This window comes from Schistosoma mansoni, chromosome W (assembly GCF_000237925.1).
Source record: "Schistosoma mansoni strain Puerto Rico chromosome W, complete genome".
NCBI classification, from domain to species: domain Eukaryota; kingdom Metazoa; phylum Platyhelminthes; class Trematoda; order Strigeidida; family Schistosomatidae; genus Schistosoma; species Schistosoma mansoni.
This window is the reverse complement of record NC_031502.1, coordinates 6,065,640-6,085,232: the sequence shown is the minus strand read 5'-3', so window position 1 is coordinate 6,085,232 and position 19,593 is coordinate 6,065,640. Positions and strand designations below refer to the sequence as shown.

General features: G+C 30.5%; 1 protein-coding gene across 1 annotated transcript in view; it reads right to left on the bottom strand.

The window, feature by feature from the left end:
* Positions 1 to 17,719, bottom strand: part of Smp_134190 (putative cell adhesion molecule) — a gene marked incomplete at both ends in the record, with an annotated part of 77,710 nt that extends 59,991 nt beyond the window's left edge. The window contains 2 exons of the mRNA XM_018800023.1: positions 1,295 to 1,591; positions 17,632 to 17,719. Of these exons, the coding sequence (XP_018653878.1) occupies positions 1,295 to 1,591; positions 17,632 to 17,719 (385 nt within the window). The remainder of the gene's footprint in view (positions 1 to 1,294; positions 1,592 to 17,631) is intronic.
* Positions 17,720 to 19,593: the final 1,874 nt, after the last annotated feature.

Below are 19,593 nucleotides of genomic sequence, written 5' to 3'. Positions count from 1 at the left end.
ACGATCTTCCGCCGTCTTTGGTGGATAACTGTCTCATACCCGACACGGATAGGACTCTACTGGTCACGGCTTCTCACTAGAACTCCAAGAAATTCATCTTGAAGCTTAGATCGACTCTTGAATTCATTTATTAAAAATGCTACTTCAACTATGATGACGACAATAACCATGTATGCTTTGATTTACTCTTGTATTATAATTATATTTCTTTTCCCTTTGGTCATATATTTTTATATTAAACAGAATATACAATGAATAAATAAGATCTTTGAATATAATAAACGTTGAAAATGTTTACTTCTATTCTTTATGTACCCTTAGATTTCAACATAGATACACATCTATAATTCATTTATTATAATAGATTTGTATTAATAAAATTCCATGAATTATTTAATACTACTTATTAGTTTAGATGAATAGTTAATCATTACTGAATATTAATCGGGTTCCTTTTTGTTTTGTTTTACAGTAGTATAGTTTCGTTTTAGGGTTGTATTAACATATATTATATATATTAGATTATATTATTATTAACATATAACAATATTGGCTCGAATATCAGTTATTCTTTAATTCTCTGTAAACAAATACCAACTTTGATTTTCTATACAAACAACAGTAACCTTTTCCTTTTTGAAGAAAAAAAGGGATTGTATTCGTAAATATTTTATTAGAAATCCCAGAAGGATGATCAACAATTTGAATAGAGTAGAGAAATATTTCTTTGATACCTGTTTTATCGGTTAATTGGAAAACATGTGCAGTCTTGTCAAACTATGACTTGACTTTTTAGTTCGTTAGATAAATATAAGTTGATTTCAGTATGTATGGACAATCGAATGGATTAGTGAGTTTAGATAACCGGTGTCTGGTTCAACAGACGCGATTTTTATTGGACTATTAGCGAGAGTTTGAGTTGACTGCTAACATTCAAGGCTAAATTTTGATCATAGTGTACATATATCAGCAGTCTGTGATCAAACGTCGGTTCTTAATATCTACAGCTAAATAACCCAAACACTTCTGTTTCTGTAGCGTATGCTCCAAGATGGGCAACAATCGTAAGTAAGTAAAGATAACTCAAGCACTTATTATGATGTAATACTGTAAATAACGATGTAATACCAATACACTGATATAAAGATATAATAATGATATGTAAGTGATACTTATGGTTTGATCTGTAAACGCAATAGTAACTAACTTCAATACTAATCATAAAAACCAGTGTAAAATGAAGTACAGACTTTATAAATCGTTTAGGAAAAGAAGAAATAATTGTACTACTCACTTTCATTAGCATTGTATACAGAAATTTGTGCCGTAGCTGAATCGGATCCAACATGGTTTTGTGCAAAACACGTAACAGTATCACCGTTGTGATTTGGCTCTAACTTAGCACGTAGAGCAACGCTATCTGCGGATAATTCTTTAAATTGTAAACCTGGTCGATTTTGAGTGATTTCATTATTATTCCAGCGGAAGACAACTCTTGGAAGAGGATTACCTTCAGCTTGACAGAAAAATAAGACTGATTCTCCGGCTATTGCCTTCGTATCAAGTGGAGGGTGGATAATTTTTGCTGGACCTAAACAATCAATGAAAAATTAAAAAAGAAGCAATTAACTGTGTATAGTGTGATGAGGAAGACTCATTTCATCAGGAATAGTCCTCAGTACAGAAGACCTGCATAGATTACTCAGTTTGTAATTTGCATCAGCTACTGAATCTAACTCTTTAACTATCAAAAAAGGAAAAATTTGACAGATATTTAGTTGTTATTTATTACTCTTCAGCAATGAGCGATCACAGCTCGCCTAAGGATAGAACAAAAACACCATAATGTCACGCGGAGTGCTTGTTACCTTTTTAATTCTTATTGCTTAAATGTAATAGTTCACTGTTTGAACTTAAGGCATTTCATAATATTAAAAACAACCATCATTCATTGCCATAGATGATACCTATCTTATATCCAATTTAATTTAACTTCAATGCTTTGTTTCACATAATACTAATAAGGTTGGAAAACAAGAAACATACTTTGTTTTACAATTTTATGGTTATGCAAATTCATGCGAATTCTAAATTCCCTTAGATACAACGACACTTGAAATTGATATTCTTCACTATTGATTCGAATGGTATAACAAATAAAACCCAAATATATCATTGACTATTTCCTGATTTACTTATTTTGTCACAAATTCTTTCTATACTATTGACATCCTTGAAAGGTATTCCAATGAATAATATAAACATTCAATTTAAAGTCTAATTACATTTATGCTATAATGAATTTATGAACGACAAGTGTTTTCATGCATAAATAAACGTGTTTGTTATATATAAAAAAGGTTAATTCACTTCAGTGCATATTTAATTGATTAATTATTGAAAATAATAATTGGCTTTTAATAATTTAATTTGATGAAACTATTATTGTAATACTGGTTAGATTGTTTTAATCTCCGGTCAGCTTTGAAGATAATTTTGGCGAGATTTGATTCCTCAAGGAGAATAATTCAACGAAATTACAATATGTGAATCATTAGAGGTTATTTACAAAAGTGATCACATTTTATGGATCATTCCTTGTTGACTAAATTGATAAAATTGATTACACCAGAAGACAATGAAATATTCCATTTCTAAATATATATCAATTTCATATAATTGAGATCATGAGTCTATTGAAGGTAGACCACCATAGAAAACCTGGAAGTACTGAACAGCCGTTTTGTCCTATTGTGGGACTCCTAGGTAGTGCGCATCCATGATCCCGCCTCGCGAGATTCGAACCCAGGACCGGTGTTTTAACCGCTTTGGTTATCACGGAAAGTCCAATGGTGCACATGGGCTCCAGTACCCTGAGGGAACAAATGGCGTATGAACCAATCGTCGGTCACCGGCTACCATGGGACTGTATCTCCTCACGATGCTCCACTGCCTTGTGGATCAGACCTTTAGGTCGAAAGCTCCTAGTGTGGCCCCTTAAGATCACCTGCTTCAGTTTGGGCACCTGGGCAGTATCTCAGCCCTCATACAAATCAAATGAGATTTGTGCGGTGCATATGTATCTGGTCTTTCTTTGTACTAATATTTATGTGTTTAAATAAATAAAATAAATAGATTGTAACTAATATCATTATGTTTCCTTCAATAATCTTTTATGAAAGGATTAATGAATAAAAATTAGAAATAATTTAGACAAGGAAATTTTCTTTTCAAAGATGACACTAACTAATTCTTTACGATCATATCCAATGAACATATTAACAAATGAGGCTGAAATATTGTTATGAATCAGTTAGTTATTCATTCAGTTGGATGCAACGTAAAACATGAAATATCAGTATGCAGGTTCAAACTGTTATATACCATTAGTACAGTGAGAAAATCTCTGAGCAGTAGAGGTAGTAACAATTAAATGATAGTAACAAAAATTTATCATCCAAGAGATAGTTGAAGAGGAAAAGATAAATTATTGGAATAATATAAAATCTATCAAGAACTCAGGAAATTAGGATCTATGAGTGCGGAAGGAGTGAATGTGTCTGTGCCACTGCGAACGATTTAGAGCCATGTCATTCCAGGTCTCTAGCACTCCTACATCAACCATCGCCGTGCTTTGAGATAGTCTATGGTTAAACATGTTGCGGCACTTTGAGTTTAACTTCAAAATTGCCACTTAGATTGTTCCTAAACAAACGAACAATGCTTTAAAGAAACCTATAATCGAATACTATTAACCTACGAATATGCTCTATTTTTAAAGGCCATGTTTCGCACTTATGGAGTAGGATGGAGGGAACTGCTATGCAGTATACCCTCACTTTAGTTGACAGACAGATAATTAACTTATACCAAAGGTGATGCAAACTGGGAAAAGTCAGTCAGGTTTTCTAAATTTGTGTCAAGATCTCGTGATACGCTAACTCAACCTGTCCAATCAACGAATGATACTCCTAACTACTTCATTCAATATCCCTAGTTCGGATGCTAATACAGACCAGTTCTGAGGCTACACATTGCATAATTTATTTAGAAAAAAGCATTTTAGGATTATTGCCTTAGACGTTCAGTAGATCCTCATTTTTTTAGTTTTCACCAAACAGAATCATCTTATGTAAGTGTTTTGAGTCAAAAGGAAAATGTAATGGTAAAAGATTAATTCTTCTTAAGTCAGATTATCTCTAAAAGAATGTTTCGGTCTATGATATAAACGAAAAGAAATGTTTTTTCACTGAACTGGACTGATTTTTTTCAGTGTTACAACGTTGTTCTTTTGCTATTAAAAGTGTTATTCTTTGATGTCTCAGGTATGATCACTGCTTTGTTATCAACTTGTATCACAGTTCACTTCTATAAACCAAGTAGTTTAGAAGAATGTAGTACTATCCAAACGCATTAAATGACTAAACACTTGATAATGTATTACCAACCATACATGTTAATTATACTTAACTATAAAGGTGAGCCAATGATGAACATGTACTCATACATATAACCAGAATGTTTTCTATGTACCGTGGATTTTTAGTTTTAATAACTTAACTATTATTAGATGATTATTTGTAAGGTTGGAGCAAAGATTAGGAATTGAGGTGTATGTAAACTAACAGTAATATAGACTCTCAGACCTTCGTACTAACTTTGAAACGGAAGTCTAAATCATTACCATATTCATAAATATGACTCTAAATTCCAAATCTTAATACTGAGCCTTAGTTCGAAACTTTACATTCTAATTGTTGGCCGTAATACTAACTCTGGATTGTAATCCTGAAATTGAACTCAATCCTAGAATATTGAATCATTCAATAACATTTGCAGTATTCTAAACAGTCGAATACGGTGAAAAATCCACCTAGTTCATTGAAACAATAGCTCATGATCAGCTTATGTAGTTCAGTTTACTATACACATTTTCTAAACGAATCTATGACAATCTAAACAGTACCCATGTAGTGTAAAATCTTTTACACCTGTATGAAAATCATAATGCACATATTAACTAATACTAAACCGTAAACGATATCTTGAGTATTCAAATATTCATTGTAATACGTAATAGTTATGAAATATTCTAAACGATAATCTATGCTAAGGAAAAACTGCTTAAAAAATCCTTTTGAAAGAAAAAGAAACATTTTGACTCAAACTATTACGTCATAGCAACTAAGTATCTATCGAAATAATATTGTTATTATCATATAGTAGCGTTATTCTATGTTATTTCATCCATTGGATACTATGATTTATATAAATTTACTAACCCCCCTCCCCCCAATGAAAATAATGTTTATAAATTTTCTTTTTTATATATAAATGAGACAATCTTAAAAATAATAATAATGATAATAATAAATGTATAATTATTGCATAGGTAAAAAGAAGTAAGTTCGTGAGAAATAATGTTTTGCGTGATTGATTCATTTATTTAGTGTTATTTCTCATGATTGTTACTCTTTCATTGTTTCCAAGATAACCAGACACAATTATAAGTGAAAAAAAAAGAAAATTGAATACAAAGATATAGATTACTGTTAGAAATGACGAACAGTTTGGAGAATTTTTCTAATACGAAGTTAGATCTATGGAAACTAAATAGATAAGATTGACTAATATATGACAACATATTAGTGTTAATAATTCAAAGACTTGTGAAAATAAAAATTTTTGAGAGAGACCACATGAAAATTAATTTATATTTAAGTTAGTTCAGTTTGAAGGTTATTGAATTCAGTATGAATTTATAACAGGGAAGTATTGAATAAAGCAACTGTTACTTGAATGCAAAACCAATTAAAGGATACAAGGACGACCGTTTCGTTCTATTGTGGGACTCCTCAGTAGTGCACATCCACGAGTCCCACAATAGGATGAAACGGCCGTCCAGTGCTTCCAGGTTTTCCATGGTGGTCTAGCTTCAATTATCTGATGATTTCAACTATAAAGTTACTAAAATCTCCACAAAACCCCCTTATGATAATAACAAAAATGCACGAAAAGTTATTCCAATGCAAATCTGCTTAAATTAACCTATGAGATTCTCTTCCTTTTAAGCTGTAGCTGAGAATTTTACATGTCCGTTAATTAGGTGCATAATACTATTTTTTTTAAAAATCATTTAAAAAAGATATCTGATTTTCAAATGTTTGATAAACTGAAAGGCGTAATAAATCTACGCATATGTATTGTGTTGAAATACTTTGAATTGCAAGTTAACAGTAGCAAGTTTCCCCGTATATACCAATGTTCTTTTTCAGAAAAGTAAATATTTTCAGCTCACGTGTTGCTTGAACTGAATCTACATAAATGTATACACAAAAAGATGTATATATAAACGTTTTAAAACTATTTGCCTGTCAACATCGTCAGTAAAATGTAGGTGTTTACAAATGATAAACTGCAGAGAAATTTTAACAGTTGAATTTAAACCTAGAAGCACTGGACGGCCGTCTCGTCATAGTATGGACTTCTCAGAGGTGTGGTTTCAGGATCCCGCACATGGGTCTCGAAACTCACTAACTCACAACACATAGAAAAGTATATATATATACTTCATCTCCAACTTGATATCAAAAGTATAGAAAGTTGATTAAAGTTAAGGTTAACAACAAACAGATGAATTTTATTTGTTTCCTATTCACGTAACCATTAAAAATCGGCAAGTGTCAAAACACATATTCCGTTTTAATATGAAACATCACAACAGAGTGCATTTATGACTTCAATGATCAAACGTAGGTTTTCCGGGTATCTTGATGAATGCTAAACACATAAACTATTGAGTTGAAATTCAGTGGTTTACATGTTTAACTTTAGTCAGTTTGAAATACCAATGCAGTCAGAACGTAACTGCTTCATACCTGACGTGGCTGATTCGTAAAACATGACAAGAAGCAGGGGAACTGTGTATGCATTGCCAGAAGTTACAAAGTATTCACATAATACAAATGCATAATTATTGTAAGTTCAAAGCTAAGTTCAGCTACACACTACTTATAAACATCCTTGTGGGTAGCGCTCACTACAAACTGACTATGGACAGTTCATGATGTAAACTATAAAGCAAACCTTTCATCTAAATTCCATTTGAGTGTTTGAAATTCATCACATATATGTGATAAAATCTACAAAATCTTGTAAGAATATTCACACATCCGTTTAATGATTATAAAAATAAACGTATCTAAAATCAAACAACAAAACAACGAAGTGAATGCATATGAGTTGTGGAGGGGATAGAAGACATGGATGATATAGGGGAATAAAATGAGTAAAGAAATATTGTTGGCTCTTTTTTCCTCTTTGAATCTTTTTCTTTCTTAAAGATATCTTGTTTACTCTAATCTTATTAACTGTTTACTTTTTTCATCGATTTACACTTGCGGATTCTCATGCATGTTTATATACTCATGTTTTGTTTACGTACACAAAAGATTGTTAACAATAAACCGAATTATTAGCCATTTTCACAGATCAGAACTGTATTGATTGGTAATTGTTACACGTAGATTTTTTTATATTTACGTGTTATTATTATTATTTTTCTAGTTGTATAGACAATGGAAAATATTGTCATTTTATATGACAGTAGATAGATGAATTGATAAGTATGATGTAGATTCAAATGTATATTGGATAAATATATTGACAAGAACGTGAAATCTCTAATGAAATATCCATTTGAAATGGTGTGTGTGTGTGTTTTGAAGAGTCCTATGATAAACGTGAACAAAACAAGTTGATGTTTTCATAAGGGTACTCCAATATATATAGCAGAACGAAACTTTGCTGTATGTGAAATTGTGTTTGTTAACTATAAGTGATTAAGTGGTACGATTTTCGCGTTTACGCACGAGAGCAAAGGTTTCGGGTTGGAGTCCCGTGTGTGAAATCACGGATGAGCACTGCCGAGGAGTCCCATACTAGGACGTAACGGCCATTCAGTGCTTCCAGGTTTTTGATGGTGGTTTAGTTTAGATAGACTCATGAATTCAAACATTAAAATTGAAATTGTGTAGAATCAAGTTATGTTTTATAATTTTTGTAGATGGTTATTGATCACGTATGTATAGGATTTAAGAAGGAAAGAGAAAGATAAGGCACAACCATTTTACATCAGTAACACTGTATCAATAAAAGGAAACATTGCATTTTTAAAAATAATCGAAATAAACTTTTATTTGAATTAACAGTTACTTGCATCACAAACGTGTTTTAGTTCAAAGATTTCAATGGACCCGATAAATTATCAAACATGAAAGTAGCGTGGTTAGGAACTAATAAAATGCTTTTTTGAAGGTTTCAATGTTTAGATTACCTTATTCAGCGAATCTAAATTTCAGTATGATAAACAGTCGTTTGTATTTGTCACTAGATTGTAATGTTGATTTCCAAACAGCTGACGATAAGGACTAATTTTATGTTCTGAACAAATGTAAAGCTAACAAGTCATGTTAAAAAGGAGACCAAATCTGTTAACATTAAAAGGAACCTAAAATTATGCTGTAACTCAATATTTTTTGGAAAACAATGAATTGCTTTACGTCTGTATGTACTGTATTACATAGTTGTAAGTATTTTATGGCATGAATCAATCAATTATTTTCAATAGGGGAAGAAAACTGAAAGTCATTAAGTATTTTTTAATTAAGTATACATTGTAGAGGCTTGTAAAAGAACCATACAACACCATTGTGCCAATTAGACCTTCTCTGAATAAGCAAAATGACTAAACGGTAAATTTCTAGTTTTTAATGCTATCCATTACTTGATATGTTTATTTAATAGCTTTTATTCATGTACATTTATGTGTACATACATAAATATAATTCCTATTCATTGTCACTTTGGCTACCTAAGGAGTCTCAGTTCTAATTTTGATTGTTAATTTCCTTCCTCTGTTATTTAATGTTCCTGTAATGCATCAATTCCCGAAAAAAGACTTAATATCAGACATTGCAAATTTCGTTGTTATTTGAACTTATTACGCAACAAGAGCAGTCCAAAAAATTTGCTAGATTAATCAGAATTCTTCAAGCTATACCGTTATTTAGTCTTACATAATGATCTAACATTATTTGATAGAGAAATTATTGAAAAGTACACAGGCATTTTGTAATCGGTTGTCTGATAAGATGATATTGAGTATAAAACAAAAGATTGATGAACAGTTGTTTGATCAAACGTAGGATTCTTACGAATGAAACTTAATGTGTCGTTTATTGTAATGGATAAGAATTAATTACTATAATTGAAAGGTCAACAATAGGTATAAAAATAAAAATATTAATAATATAATTGTATTTGGAAAATTGATGATGTAATGTAAAATGTCTACAGGCTTGTCTAGTCAACTGATAACGGTTGATAAGCGATTTAAAGATAATTTAATTTGAACCGTAATGTGATTGCAATTGAATGAAGTATGAGTAAACATTAAATAATTCTAAGACTTTGAATTTCTTCATGTTTTCCTGTTCTTCTTAATCGGAACTCAATTTAGGTAAATGTAGAAATGTCATAAGTATTCTAATGAAGTACCTTTAACAATTTCAATTACATCTCTTGTAAACAGACTTAATCGTTAGTCTGTCAACTTTCATTCTAGTATTTTGGTAACACATTGAATTTCGTTTAATGAAGACATGTTGCTTGTAGGTGTAGATTTCTAAGCTACACTACAGATTGAATCAGCTTGGAAATTGTCTTTAAAACACTCCTATATTAGAAAGTAAATAGATTTAATCTATTCAGGTGGAAGTTCCAAAGTGATTTTACACGTCGATATTCTTGTATACAAACATAATATAACAATCGGTTATTGTACACTTCGAAAGATACAGGGCACTTTAGTAACATATTTAGAATATTTAATTCCCGTTTAGATTATTTGATATTAAGGTCAGTGATAATGATTTTTATCGATAGGCAAATGAATATAATTATCATGGGGTTATAAACGCTTCACTGACCAGTAATTATCGGTAATTACAGTTCAATACTTTCACTATGATACTTTCCCTTTCAAAAATTTGTATTAAAAATCAGAATATATATATACACATTTTGTATAACCTAATAACAACATATTAATTAGGATTACTCTAAAAGTTGCATGAGAAAGTGAGACTTTAACACTATGCATTGTTGTTATTGCCTTTATAAATAAGAAAGACTCAACAAACTCTATGCTGACAAACATAACTTATGCTAGTTGTTATTAAATTTTAAAGAAAATCAGTTAACAATCAAAGTAAACAGTTTATGAGTTTAAAAACAATCGCTGTATCTTTAGGCGGTTTTTAGGTAATATTTAAAATATTCAATAAACGGTATTATTAGAAAGATTTATTCATGTATAAATAACTGTTAAATCGCTTATCGGTTGAGTGCACTAAGACAAAATGTGGCGGAGTGTTAGTTGATAAGCTACAAATTCCTATAATATTGATGATAAAGTTTAACTCTATTAACTTGTATAACATGCTATCGTATATATATATATATATATATATATATATATATATATATATATATATATATAGCCAAAGAGTTTAGATTGACCATTATGAATGATGTGAACTGTTAAATAAAGAACATGAATTACTCGAAAACCCTAACTGGTTACCAAATTACCGTAATGTGGATCTGGAAAGAAGTAATCAATTTTCTAACAGTGTTAATAAATTAAATGATTTCCGATTGTGCAATAGAATGTGCTGTTACAAGACAAAACTTACTAGCTGTTTTTATTTTCACTACTCAATCGAAAAGATTAGTATACGCTGAGAAGTCAAAAAAATTACTTTAGCTGAATTCAGATAATATATGTAAAGCTCTGTAATTGGAGGACTAGATACCTTACCGCTGAATATTATGAGTATAGTCGGTTTATATATTGAATTGCCCAGTCACGTATATTAATTTGATACTGATTGCTCATTAGTATTGACATAATTCTATTAAATAAGTTTATACTATTCTCACTATGCAAATTGATCTGAATTATTGAACAAAATCGAAAAAAAGGATTACAAACTGGTTCATGAAATTGTAAAATATGAAGTAACTACAACAAAGCATAATTGCTGGAATACAATATAACTGGTTTTGTAGATTTTGTGAGCTATTGACGACACTATGTATTGTCTATTTTGTCGTTTGATAAGTGACTGATAATCGTGATTGATTTCAGCATCTGGGGTAAGGTTGGGTTCGAAGAGATGTCATGAGATAAATTATTAAGTCAACAGAAATACCAGTAATCCTGAAGTCTGTTAGCATTTCTATAGTAGACACCTATGATAAGTTCATTTTTCTCCAGATGAATAAAGAAAAAAAACAGTAAAGCACAAGTATTGTTTGTTAGCCACTATCCATCTTTGCTTACAATGCTTGTGAAATAAGGCTATATCGAGAAAATACGCACAGTATGCACATATGCCAATTAGAAACTGGACAGTTGCAGTCCTAAACATCAATGGGAAGATTCAAACAAACAATACCAAGTGAATTTAAACTTCACCCCATTGCACAAGCAAGTGGTCATCAGGACTCAGTAGCTGAGTGGATAACGCGATGGCATTTGAAGCGAAAGTTACTGGGTTCGAGTTCCAGAGTGAACATCAACTCTGAGATGCAGGTACATCCAGCTGGTGAGTCCCAAATAGGACGAAAGGCGCATCAAACTGGATTCCACTACTAGCCACTATCCATCTTTGCTTATAATAAAGCATTAAGTTTTATTATAGTTATTGTGCAATATGTCTGAATCCTATTTGAATTTAATAATTAAGTTCTGCAGTATATTTGTACCTCGTTCTTAAGTTATTTCTGTTCTAGTACCCAACTTGGTCATTTTACCAATGTTTTCTTAATGGTCTCATTGTAAACCATCTGAAAAATGACAAGGCTCATCAAACGAAAACAATACTCACTAAATAGTGGAAGACAGATGCATTTTGCGATGTCCCTATAAACCCAAACATCTAAATTCGTTGACTGTTTAAAATACTTGATAAAATCATCATATATTTCAATGCATTTTTGAGATTCTTACTGTTATGAGGTAAATAATTCATAACTATACACTATCTGTTTCGAATTCTCTGTTATTATTTATCTAAACACATATATATTTGACCAGAAGTACGAAAAACACCGACGGTTGAATGTTTTAGATGGAATAGATGTGTAAAAGGTAGCATATATGGTTTGAGTATTCATCATAAAACTTACGAGTTGCTCTAGAAACGCGTATTTTTTCACTAGGTCTCAATATATAAAATTATTTACATTTAGCAAAAGGAATGACTACAAACATCATCAAAAGTTTCCATCTGATACTAGATGTCTCAAAATTGTATATTTCAGAAAATCAATATTTTCAAAAACGGAAAACAAAATAGAATACTTCCAAATATTATTTCATTAGTGTCAATTAGAGTCAAAAATACTACAGTTCTCCATGTAATAAATTTTGATATGATGAATTAATATCATTACAGAATGACTTACTGTGTAAACATTAGGACTCAATCTGTCAAGATTGAATAATTTTCAATCTGGTGTTGTTGAATCTCATTGAATTCATGAATCTATCAATTTTAGACCATAATTGGAAACCTAGAAGCACTGGACGGCCATTACGTTCCAGTATAGGACTGTCCAGCAGTTCGTATCCATAATCCCGCACTCAGGATCCGAACTTAATAAAAAAATCTTAAGAAAATTGTCCAGTTTTATCATTTAATAATCTCAAAGTAAGCGTTTGAATTATTCTATTTTTGATATTCTAGACTAAATTTGTGATCGATCTATCTTGACAGCTGTACATTCTGTACAATTTACCGCAGTGTTATTCATTTACAAATTTTTCAGAACCGATGGAATACGGAGTAAAACGGAATCGTAAATGAACATTTCTTGCTATGTTCACTCAGTAGCTTACTGAATAATGAGTTGGATTCAAGCTAAATCAACACTGGGTTCCAGACATATTCAGCCAATGAGTCTTAAATAAGATAAAGCACGAGCTTTAGATTCCACTGAAAACCATGGTTTATTAATTCTGAAGAACTTTTACTAGTTCAGCAAGTATTCTAAACTATAATGAGGAGATATCTTAAACCGAAAAAAATAGTGCCAACGTTTTGACAAGAAAAGTTATGTTAACATTTCTTTCTGACAGGAATAATCATGATTTATCTTAGAGTAACTTCGTCCCTCATCTGGAAAGGAGACTGAACTTCCTAAAATGTATTTTACGAAAAGTTAACGCACATTTATTTGTTGTTTAATCAGCGATCAGTATACATCTTAGTTAAAAATAGAATAATCACACTATGAACACTTTCTCAGTTTATATTCTTTATATTATAATTGATTACTATTAGTTTCTTCCACTGAATTAAAGTCAGTGACCATTTATTCAAAATAATTTTAAAGTTCACTTGGACATACGCTAGTCATGAAATTTGGAATGTTGTTCATCTAAGAATTATGGTTTTCAGATTACTTACGTTACAAAGCGAATTTTAAAATACGATTATCGGAAGGCAATAGGTCCTGGATATCTATTTTATGATGGAGATTCCGTGGTAGCGCGTACATACGATAACACCACAGACTAAACTTGAGACTCTCAGGGTCACAACGGGCATAAATTGATATCTGAAAGTTCATAGTTCTAATAGTGATACAAACAGCAACAACTATGATGGATATTATTTTGTCATTCATTATTTTTTCTTGATTGTGTTTGGAGTCAAATATTTCAAAAATACTTTAGTTACTAACATAATTTAACTGGGAAATGTTTTTTTTTAATTTTATGATGATTTGTACTAAATGATATATTTTTGTGACCAGTCACTAGTGACATGGTATTGAGTATTTCAAACCGTACCGAATTTATGACATAGTGTGACGGTAAATTATGTTAGTGTCAATGATTTTCTAATCTTCATCATATTCCAATATAACAATTAATAACCTTGAACTAAAAATTCTCTCAGATATGAAGAAATCTATAAAAAATAGTGGTGAATCACTAGATGCGTCATTTATCAATGCATCCCATAAAGGTTCATAAGCGACTTGGCTAAATGTCAACGGAACAAAATGGTCAGTTTGATTACAAGGACTTCTGGAGATAATAATGAACCTACAAGGATAATTATTCATAATTAAGACCACCAGAACAGACAAATTCGTAACCAAGTAGCTTACTTTTACATGAAGTAACCGTTAGTGATGTTACTTAGAGCGACACTAAAGGGTTTGCAATTAAACTATCACCAAATTCAACAACACTAAAAATATCCATCTGACTTACAGTTTCTTACCATCACTTCGAGATATCAGGATACGTGTCTTTATTTTAGACATAAGCTTAATGTTTAGTAAGATGATTTAGACAGGTCTACTAAGTTAGTTGAATGAAAAATAAATCCCATGATCTTTATACTAACAGACATTTATAACTTTTCACTGAATCTATTCACAGTATCACAGTATCTTAAGTGAAATATCCTTACATGTTGTAACGTACTAAATAAGTTACAAATCAGATTATGTATCCATTCAAAATTTTTTGTTTTAATCGAGTACTCAGAGAAGTAAAAATATTTAAAATACAACGGTACATTAATTCATATAAGACATAAACATTAAGAAAATGAAACGAAGAAAAAAACATTGAATATAACATAATTATGAGAATGTAGCAAGCCCATTCAACTACTGTATAATTTGTGTGCTCTCTGTAATCCTAACATTAATCCACTTTGTAAATTTATGTGTGAGTCTGATTGAGCGCATGTGTCTGCACATAAATCCTTAATCTGTCCTCTCATTAGTTGTAAACAAAGACAATCAATAATTTATCCACAACCATTAACACTCATAAATATATATGGATTTTTAACACTCACACACACACACACTTGTTTTCCCTGTGTGCTTGCTATCTGTACGCTTGCGGATTTTACCGAGCTTCAACAATAAACTATCTCTATAACTGGTGTTCAGGCTTTTGAATAATCTCGAGTAAACCCGTAATTCTACTAGGAGATTTAGCCTGCAGTAAATAATCAGTTAGCGGGATATTATTTATTTATTGGAGTCAGATATAGAGGAATTAATCCTCTACAAGAACTTTATAGCTATATTGTGGTGTGGTCTACTTATAACCATATAAGTAGTGTATGGTAATGGTCAGACATGGAATGTATTTTTGCAGAAGATCGATAAGGAACGAACAGGAATGAAGCGTAATCGGTACGAAAATGAATGAACAATAATAATCAGAGATGACGACTGATATTTACAGAAGGAATAGTGAAGATTGAGACAATTGATTGTTATTTTGTAAATTAACTGTTTGCTGTATGGTTATCAGAATTTAGTGAGATAGTCTATAATTTTTGCTTAAATACATTCGATTATACCCAACCGGTGTTCTGTTCACTACAATATGATTAACTAATATGATATATACTCACATTAAAAGTTTATCCTTATTTTTTTTCAGGTTATAATTAATAACTTCTGTTTTATGTAATACCATTATGAATCTAACCAACAACAAAGAAAGACAAACTGAAAATAAAACTCGTAAAGAAATCAAGGAATTTTTATTTTGTAATTATGGGTTTAGATTGGTAAAGTTGTAATTCATTATAAATGATATAGTATCAATTGGGAATTACCAGTCATTCATAAAACATACAATTTTTATTCTCGATTTGAAGTTGAGACGTTTTAATGCTGGAACATAATAATGGTGATAATGATAATAATACGAATTTTTGGATGTTAGAATCAATAGAGGAACCATTCACGATACCTTATCAAACAGTAACCGATAAGCGTTAAGATTTCATTATCTTTTATCAACAATCACGGATACTGGCAAGAGGGATCGTGGATGCGCACTGTTGAGGAGTCATATATCCTGTTGAAACCACTGTACAGTGCTTCCAGATTTTTCATAGTGGTCTAGATTTAATTGACTCTTGAATCCAACTATAAAATTAGGAAATTTTTGAAATTATCTCTGATTTATTTTATAACAACAGTTTACTGTTAACCGCTAAAATAATTAACGTTATCTTATTGAATTAAAGTTATATCCGTTTTTTAATAGAAGTTTAAATTCTACAACATGTGTACATTATTTGAATCAAGCTTGAAGGGTAAAATATCAATGGATTGTGATGTTGATACACGGACTATTTGTATTTACAAAACATCATTTCACCAAAAAGTATTACGCCTTTCCCTATTTTTTAGAGATTGGAATGAAATCTCATTAAAAAAGTGGACTTAAAATTGATGATCGTCATTTATTCGAGAAATCATTTACATCTATTATACCTGTGATTGACTGCCATTACAGTGAATATTCAAGAAACACTTTATATATATCAGTTATTTGTTAAAAATGCTTCTTCAGAACTTCTTATATATTCAGATGATTCTTTACGGATAATCAATTATCAAGTGGTGGTGTATATTTAATTTTGAAACATTAAAGTCTTAAGTATTCAAGATCAATAGTGTACGTTTTTGAAATTTTGTTGCCAATAACACTGGGAGACAATATTTTGTATTAAGTTCCTTCTGATCATTGTCAATACATTACCATTAAGATTAGATTTAATAAATCCCTGTTTGAAATAAAATCAAATGCTGTTGACTGACTAATACTGGTTATTTTCTTCAGCTTCATGTTTGCAAGTAGCAGCTAAAAAATTTATCGTACAGCATGGTACACTAAATGTATAGCTTAGAACAGTGTATTAATTAAACTATTTGTTTAAAAATAATGTTCAGTTTTGAAAATATGTTTGAGAAAGAAACAGCCTTGGAATTTCTCAAACCTCAATATTCACACTTAGCTACCTGAAGTAATACTCAGTAAATCAGAAATGAAAGATATATATATTTGGACATAAATGTTACATGTATTGGCAAGACAACCATGTCTATTAAATTTTCTGTTTATAGATATAATAAAAGTTCTAAAAAGAATTTGCCTTGCTAAAAGATAAGTTATACTCCAGACAGATATTAACCGATAAATTTATAGTGTCCCCAGTATCCACTAGATACAGTAAGTATAAATTTGTAGAAGGATTTACGAATGAACTATTTTTGTAGGTTATTCTTATTGAATTTAAAATTCAAAACCTTTAGCATTATAACGGGCGCGCATCTGTGAACAAAATGAATATTTTCACTCAATTTCACGTTTAATGGCCTGAGAAAACATATTTTTACAAATTAAACAGTCTATCTATAGACAACATGTATTGGCACTTAGTGAAAAATCATTGAAAACTACCTGTTGTATTTATTATCAATACGGAAACTTCTTGGTTATATCCTCTATGAACTAGTATTTATGCATAAGCGAGCGACACATTTCACCTTGTATTTGCAATTATCTAACTTGTATTAAGTGATAATTGAGTCCACTACCCGTTTTGTTATGTAATACAGTGAAATTATTTAACAAAGATTTAAACAAAGTGTTATTGTCATTTCTGGTTGAAATGACGTAGGTTTGCAAATAATATCGATTAAAGCCAATAAACTCTACTAACATACCTAGTAAATCTTTCAGTATATGAATGTCAATTAATTCATATGGGAATAGTATAAAATTTGAAGGGATTAGCGTTACCTCTGATGCCATATTGTGATATTTTCTTCTATCATTCTCGTATAAAAACATAGACAGACATACAAAACCAGATTAAACAGGTAAAATGAACAATATGTTAATTAATTCATTCAGGAAACGAAAGAGATCCGAGAAAACTGAGAAACAAAAATGCATAAAATTGTCATGATAGCAGTATATACTACTATCGCTACTAATACTCACACCGTATTTTTTTTGTATTACTTTGATTCATTGTAAACTAGGGCCTTAAACTTTTAACCATGTATTGAGATATTTCTAAAATGTTACCGTAATGATCATAAAAGGGAAAAAAACAAAATACTTGTCTGAATAAGAACCTCAGTAATAATACAATTCATGGTTTTAAACTTCTATGACCTTAAAATTAAGGTTCCATTTAGAACAGATAAGTAGAAAACAGAAATCATGATTAATCGAACTGGAATTCACATATGTCCTTATGCATTTTTACTATTAAAAAAGACTAAAATTTACTTATGGTTAATAAATCAACTAATTTGTAGATGAAAGAAGAAAACAAAGTTTTTTTTTGTTTCATTTAAAGGTAATTCATTGGACAATTAAAAGGTTCACCTTTAGTTTCTTAAAGTGTATATTTTACTACTGACCTCATTACATGATTTTCGGATAATTAATATTTTAATGAGCATTACAATTCAATTGATTTCAGTAGTAAAAGAGAAAAAAAGTTTTTTTTTTGTATTTTTCTTTCTTAATTACTCAACATTAAAGTTAATTTCAATAGTTGATATGGCACGCAAAATTAATTGTACAAGATTATTGACATTGAAGTTAAAGAAATTTGAATTGAAGTGCGATGAATATTTTTGATAATTTGACATTCAATCTGTAATTTTTCATCATGATCTTGATTACTATTTGAGGATGAAGATGGGTCGATTTTTGTGTTAAATATTGTTGCTAAGGAGAGCTAAAAGGAATTCGTGATTCAAATATACTCTCTTGATGAATGAAATAAGCATAAACTTAAGATTGATCAGTGGATAATAATGTAATGATATGATATGACTGACTGATAAAATGTATGACTAAATGAAGTCTTAGCAATAGACAGCAAAACCAGTCGGAGGAATATAATAATTTTGAAAAAAAACCAAAGGCCTATTTAAACAAAATATGAACATGATTAGAATGCTTGTGAGACAAAAATAAATTCAGGACAGGGTGTTTTGATTACTCAATATGATAATAAAACAAAAACCTGATTATTTAACCCACACCGCATGGTGAAATGAATGGATATGCATTACTCAATGATAAGAAAAGTGATTTGTTCGTTTTATCAGTTATTAATATGAAAAGGTTTTTTATAGGGAAGCTATGAAATTAACCAACTATTTAATGGAGAACATGAAGCTTATTTGGTAGTGCAAGGAGACTCCGTTTACGCATATTGATGGTCCCTGGATAATGGTCAAAGCTTTAACTAGTTTGTGTTATGAGTATCCGAGAAGTAACCGAGATTATTTATTGATAAATTTCAATAAAATCAAGATTTCGGCATGATGCATAATCAAATATTGATTTTGACTGGGAATCCTGAAGCATAGACTATGCAATATCATCAATGAAACAATTAGACGTTTTTCTTTATAAGTTTCCTACTATTATCTTTTTTAACAAGCATTATATATGACATAATTTTAGTTTTTAGCTGAGGTCTGTATTATATTTCAGGTAGCATGATAATTAATATAGTTGGCCTGACATCTATCCCAATCTGATTGGTTCATGATTTATATGATCTTTAATGATAGCTAAAGACCAATACACCGACAAATTTAATTTTTTTATGTAGAAAGACAATAATGTCTCGTCGTTACTTAAATGATAGCTTAGTT